Source organism: Miniopterus schreibersii (assembly GCF_964146895.1).
Source record: "Miniopterus schreibersii genome assembly, chromosome: 9".
NCBI classification, from domain to species: Eukaryota; Metazoa; Chordata; class Mammalia; order Chiroptera; family Miniopteridae; genus Miniopterus; species Miniopterus schreibersii.
Genome location: NC_138118.1, coordinates 6,745,062 through 6,752,238, shown reverse-complemented (window position 1 = coordinate 6,752,238; position 7,177 = coordinate 6,745,062). Strand labels below are relative to the sequence as shown.

Here is a 7,177-nt window from a genome sequence, read left to right as displayed (position 1 = left end):
CTGTAATTATAATAGATTGTATAAATGCATATTTTTTTCTCCTGCTATCTCTTAACTTACTTTGAAAGCATCTGTATAAAACAATAAATATATAATTGCATAACACATAGGGATAAATATATAAGTGGATAACACATAGGGATGTGACATATTTATCAATAACAGTGCAAAAGAGATAGGTAGGAATAAAGCTGTTTTGGAGTAAGACAATCACACCAAACAGCCTCTTGAATCTGAGAACTAAATGAAGAGAAACAGAAAGGGTAAATAAGTTTAATATAACAAGTACTATAAAAATATATATGTATACATATATATTATATATATTCTTCATTCTTCTCCCAGCCTCTTTCAAAATTATATAGTGTAATAACTGTAACAATGTATTTGAGTTTCTAGCTATATAGATATAATATGTGTAATAATAGCAGTAAAGTGGGGAGGACTCAGAGCTATATAGGAGCAATGTTCTATATCTAACTGGCATCATTAGGTATAAATCTGAAGTCAATTCTAAATGAAGATGTATATGGTAAGCCCTAGAGCATCCACTAAAAAAAAAAAAAAAAAAGGTGAAAAAAAAATCAATGAAGGATTTAAAATGTTATATTAGAAAATATTCACTTAATGCAAAAGTAATATAGCTATAATTAATATGTTAAACGATGTAGTGGAAAGGTGGACAACATGCATAAACCAGAGAGGAATTTCAGCAAAGAAATAAAAACCGTAAGAAAGAATCAAATAAAAATATTATAAATGGAAAAAATATTGTATGAGAGATGAAGAATTCCTTTCATGGCTCATCAGTGGACCCAATACAGCTGAAGAAAGAGTCAACAAACTTGAAAACTGGCCATAGTGTAGGCACAGTTCATGTTTACTAATTTTAGTACAACCTAATTATTTGGGCCATAATATTTTATATTCCCTTCAGAAATAAATAAAATCTCCTCTTCTCTTGCATTCATGCCAACACTTAGCATTCCCAGAATTTTACTTCTTTCTGCTCTGATGAATGTGATATTGTTGATGGCTGAGTAATCTTTGGCAAGTCACTTAAACTCTCTGAGCTTCTCTTTCCTTTTCTGTTAAATGAACATAATACAACTTACCTCACAGGTTATTGCCAGGATTGAATAAAAATAAAGAGAAATTACAAGATACTTAAATATACAGTCAATAATTGTCCCCTTCCATCTATATGCTCCCAAAGGATTTAGCCAAGTTTTTTTACATGCAGTAGGTAGGTATTCAATACATAAAAGCCTATCAAATAATATAAAAGTTATGTTCAGTGTCTACTGAAAAAATTTGCTCATGTTCATGGAACAAAATAACAGAGAAGTTAAAAATCAAACTTTGGAGTCAAAGGGATCTGAGCCAAATTGTATTCTGTTCAGTTTTGAGAATTATTATCAATATTAATACGACATGGGGATATTTTAATTAGGCACAAGGAAAATAAATATATGTGGTGGTATACAGAAGGCATAGAAGTTTTAATTACATACTACTCCCTTCTTCTTTCTTGTCTTCTAATAAGAAACATTAGTATCAAACAGAAAATTTAACATTTTAGCTTTCATGATATACACTGATACTTATGCCTCATTAAATATAGATATAGAGAAATACCTGTTGGAAATAAAACAGAAAAAGTAAGTGTCTTATCAGAGATATGTTCTGCATATTACCTGGGTAAGCATTTTACTTTTACCAACTAATTTTTACAGAGAAACTATTAAAATTTTTCTTCTAGAAGTAGTATTGGCTCTAGTTTTGTTTTTGTTATTATTATGACCATATAACACAGTGTATGCTAACAGAGGCCGATGTTTAAATTAAGTAAAGATTGCAACACATTCAATCTGACATGCCTCAAATTATACATAAGACTTATTTTTTACAGCAGGCTAATTACATGTAACTAAAGAGTTTAGATAAAAGCCTATAATTAGTATTTGTTTTTAAATATCTGATTATATATGTCTGTGCTCAGTTGTGAGGAGTAGAGAAAAAAATAAAGAAGTTATTAATGCTTCATGTGTGTATATAGTAGAGGGTGTGTGCGTGTGTGAGGATTTTGTTTTATTTTTGTATAGGAGACACCTGCAGCTGGGGAAACTAGAGCCCCCAATGGACAGACATATCTGTCTACCAGCACCCAGTGTGAAGATTAAGTGGGCATTCTGGTTGAGTATAAGCTTGGATTGCAGGGCAGGGGCAAAGTGATAGTGTTATTAACTAAATGTTTGTGTCCCGCTTCAAAGTCCGTATGTTGAAGCCCTGAACCCCAGTGCAGCGGTATTTGGTGATGAAACCTCTAAGAAAGTAATTAAGGTTAAATGAGGTCATAAGAGTAGAGCTCTGATTGGATAAGATTGGTGTCCCTATAAGAAAAAACACCAGAGCTGGCTCTCTCTCCCAATATGCACACACCAAGGAAACGCCATGGGAGAACATAGAGAGAAGGTGGTCACCTACAAGCTACAAAGAGAGCCCTCACGAGAAAATGAATTGGCCAGAACCTTGATCTTGAACTTCCCAGACTTCAGGACCGTGATAAATAAATTTTTGTTGTTTAACCAACCCAGTCTATGGGGTTTTGTTATGGTAGCCCAAGCAGACTAATACAGATAGTAACCTTCCTTCGTTGAGAATCAAAAACCAAATAGAAACATCTGGGCTTTGACACAAGCAATGTTTGATGGCCCATTGGTAGACCTTTGGCCTGAGTCTTCCTTCTGCTCATATCCTAAACTCAGCTAAAGGAATTTCCTACTCTCCTTAGATTTATCTGAGAAATACGACTAGGGCATTCTGAGGGGTGGTTTGGAACACTGCATCACTGGAGGTACAGGAGAGGAATGGAAATGTTGATGAAGGAGGAGAGGGGGGACAGGAATGTGTTAGGAGTGGGAGGTCAGAGCCTTGACTCATGGTGAAATGAGGGGAAGGGGGGAAAAAAGAGAGAGAGAGAAATGTGAGAACTGGGGAACAAAGGGAGAGAGGAAAAAAGAACAGGAAAGTTGTTGGATGAGCAAAGGGCAAGAAAGTCAGGGAGATGAGAGGCATGGGTAATGACATGTTGAAGAACCAAAGAAAAAATATACGAGGGCAGTGAGCCTCTCTCCTTTGGGCCTATCTCCATACATGCCACAAAGAGGAAAGGTTTCAGCAATATGCTGAAGTGTAATAAATGGAACCCCACCCCCATTCTTATTCCCAAATATTTTCTTCTTTATAGCACCAAGATTTTCAGGATGAGAAGCATTCCAATCTCCACATCACTACTCTAGACTGGTGCTGTGGCAAAGGGTATAAAACACTATATTTACTTGGCAGCAGCAATGGGGCCAGGATGATAAAATACACAACCATGGGGATATTCAAAATGCATATGGCCATCTTGTCGAGAAACTGCATAAATATATAGGACAAGACCTAGCAGCCGTTGATGAAGAACGAAGTGAGTCTCTCTCCCTTTGTACCCTGATTATGCCATCTTTCATCTCACTTCCCTCCTCGCTTCCTACTTCCCCCAGGTAACCTATTTGCAGAAATGAATTATAAGCAAATTAATTGGGCTAATAGAACTCTCCACAAAGGTATGTATATGCTTTCTCTAGTTCCTCCCACACCACAAGGAGTTCATCAGTGGAAGAAAGGAGAAACTGAGGTTACGAGATTCTAGTGGGCTGAGCGTGGGTTTCATTGTTGCCTGTCTTGTCAGCTTCTATGACATGGTCAGGAGTGGCGCACAATGTTTGATTTTTGTAACGATGATAATGTTACTAGAGGACTTAGATTTTCCTAAATTAACTAAATAACCCACAGTAGGGATCATACCACCTAAAACTGACTAAGAGTTAATCCTTGACAAGTTGACAGCAGCCTTTCACACTATCTCTAAGGGCCTCTTTGACTTTGTCATTCCGGAGGGTGAAGATGAAAGGGTTCAGGAAAGGGGTCACCACAGAGATCAGCAGGGAAACTATCTTGTTGTACTCGGCCGCCTGCGTCTGACTGGGCTTCACGTAGAGGAAGAGGCAGGTGCCATAGCCCAGCACCACAAAGGTGAAGTGGGAGGCACACGTGGAGAAGGCTTTCCTCCGGCCAGAGGCCGAGGGGATCTTGAGGATGGTGGAGATGATGCAGGTGTAAGAGACAACTGTGGGGATCAGAGAACCGACGATAATGAAAACGGCCATTAAAAAAAGAATAAACTCCGTGAAAAGGCTGTCATCACAGGCTAGTTTGAGCAGCTGCCCTCGGTCACAATAAAAGTGGTCTATCAGGTTTGATTTGCAGAAGGTGAGCTGAAACGTGGCATAGACCGGCCAGATTTCAGAAAGGAACCCAAACAGCCACGACACAACTACCACCCAGAGGCAGGTGTGGCTGTTCATAATGACGTGGTACCTCAGCGGGTGACAGACAGCCACGTAACGGTCCACGGCCATCGCTCCCAGCAATGCAAACTCTGTGGTCCCCACAGCAAGGTACAGGAAGAGCTGGGCGACACATCCAGCCAGAGATATTCTCTGCACCCCAGGGAGCAGCAAGCCCCAGAGCATGACAGGGATGATGATGGATGTGGTCAGGATCTCCAAGGCGGAGAGGTGACCGAGGAAGAAGTACATGGGGGACCACAGACGTTTATCAACACAGACAATCACGATGATGACCGTGTTTCCTATTAATGTCACTGAGTAGAGGAAGACGAAGGTAGCAAACAGGAGATGGTGCAGCTCCTCGGACCCAGGGAAGCCAAGGAGACAGAATTCAGCGGCACTGGAGCGATTGCTCACCATTCAGTCCTTGTTTCTGCTCCTTGTGAAACACAGATATCAAAAGAGAGGCAACGCTGCTCCACACGATCCTGCTCGCAACAGAAGGAAGACAGGTGAGGGTGAGAAACTGATGACCAGGGGAGCTGCTTGTCCTGCTACGCTGTGCACAGACAGGGCTAAATTCAAAAACAGGCCTCTTCAACCTAGCTCAAGGCTCGCTGTCGGGAATGGGTGAAGACAGCTTCTTCTCTGCTGGCGTGAGAAACCCTTGTCTTTCCCCCACTGGATGCGTCTTCTCCAGGAAACAGAGGCTACGACATTCTAAACTGTTGGGTTTCGAAGCTGAGTCAATCAGCCCCTAAGGGTGCTGGGACTGTCCCATGTCCTCTTAGGTCAACTGTATCAGACGATATGATGGCATTCCATGTGATGTTCAAGGCAAGGAACCTTGAACCCCAGGCCTCATCCACACTGGTACTACGTGGATCCACCCTGGGGCAGCAGAAAAGAGACAGGGGGTCCAAGAAAACACCTCTGCTTTTCCCCACGGAGGTCTTATAACCTCCATTTTACAGAGCGACAAGATCTCCAAGTGGGAACTCGGGAGCTTGGGATAATTTCCCAGAGCTGATTCATTCTCCTCTTGTTCCATTTTCTTTCCAAAGCCTTGGGAGGGAGGAGAGATGGCACCTGGCACTGACAAAAATAGATCTCTACCCCTCACTTCATCCAGCCCGTTACTCAAATGTCACCTCCTCAGAGGACTCTTTCCAATTCCCCTGCCCAAAATAGGAAGGAATGAACAACCCTGGACTCTAGTTTTCCTCATAGCACTTATTCCCTGATATTATGTTATATGTTTAAATTGTTTAGTTCATTCCTTCGCTTCATGTGAAACAAATGCAGCAGTGAACAGAACAAAGACCTCTGCCCTGCGGAGCTTCTGTCCAGGTAAGGGGTAAAGGGTACGCCATACACAAAATAAGTAAGTAAAAGTTATACATAAGATGTTAGCTTATGGATCATGCCATAGGAAAAATAAAGCAAGGGAGAAAGAGGGATGGAAATTTTATTTTTCTTTATTTATTCTTCATCTATGACATTAAGGGCAAAGACATATCATATATATACATGTATATATATGTAATATTCTTGAGCCAAGTAAGCAGTGCTGAAATTTTCTTGTAGATGGTGGCTATATGGACATATGATATATGACTGAATAGGCCTTGGTCCTGGCCAGGGCTAACTAGGCCATATCCCCTCGATCCCTCTTTCCTTGGCCCCCCTTCCTGCTTCACATTACCATCTTCCCTTCCTCCCTTCCCTTCCTAATGCAACTTCCCCAACATCACTGCGGCTCTTTCACTGATGGGCAAGCATGCGTCAAGGACAGAACTGTTGGAAGAGCTCAGCGGCCACCTTTTCCAAAATCTCTGCATGACCAGCATGAGATGAAGAAAGATGGGAGAGAAGGATCCCGACTGGAGTCAGGGAGCTGTGTCTACCCCTAGCATCGGCTCAGAGAAGACCTGAATCTACCTGCTCTCTGCTGTGCACAGGGGACTTGGAAATGAACTTGTCTGCCCTGCTGCTCCCCCAGCCCACTCTTCAGGCTCCTGGTGCTCCTGTGTTAGACAGAAGCCAGAACTGGAACATCTCACCTTAATCTTTCCTCCAGAAGCCTGAGGAGTCACTCACCTCTATGGAAGGGCTTCCCCGCCACTTCTAATGCTCTCCAGGGCTTGGCCAAGGTGACCTCCTGCCTGGCTACTGCTGAGCCATGCACAGGGGCCAGAGCAACTCGCTGCTCTCTCCACTCATGATGAAAAAGGAAACTGTCCTCAGGGAAGAGCTTAGGAAAAAGCCCAAAATAACAGTGTTGTGGGGAGCTGAGGGTCTCTCTCTCTCTCCCTCTCCTTCCCTCCCACTCCCCTCCTTCCCAAGGGGACTTAGTGACTGAGATACCTGTTCTTAATTAGCCCAGGTTCATCGTGTCCCTAAGCAATCGGTCTAGGGAGAGCAGAACAAACTTTTAGTTATGCCCATTTTGGCCAATTAAGTTTCAGAACTTTCTAAAGTTTTTGTTTAATAGGAAATCATGAAATCTCACCAATCAGAGGCTTCTCGATACCAGGGCTGCCTTCTCCAAGGACCCACGTCTAGGTTTCCAGAAGATATCTCAAAAAACTCTAAGGAGAGCATTCCTTCTGCCCTTCACCCAAGGCTCCCCCAGGATTCTCTTAGCTATTCAGAGCCAAAACCAGCCCCCACCTCCTGATAGGAGACATCACAAATGACCTCTAAGACATACACCAATATCCACAGAAGCCTGCCTACTGGTCTCAGGCAAAGTCTTGACTTCATCTAAAATCCCCTGC

At 42.1% G+C, this 7,177-nt stretch overlaps 1 protein-coding gene across 1 annotated transcript; it reads right to left on the bottom strand.

The window, feature by feature from the left end:
* Positions 1-3,872: 3,872 nt before the first annotated feature.
* On the bottom strand, positions 3,873-4,817 carry LOC308562195 (olfactory receptor 9A4-like; the record flags this gene model as incomplete). Its single annotated transcript, XM_081148048.1, has 1 exon — positions 3,873-4,817. The coding sequence occupies one exon, from the start codon at positions 4,815-4,817 to the stop codon at positions 3,873-3,875; it is 945 nt and encodes a 314-aa protein (XP_081004174.1).
* Positions 4,818-7,177: the final 2,360 nt, after the last annotated feature.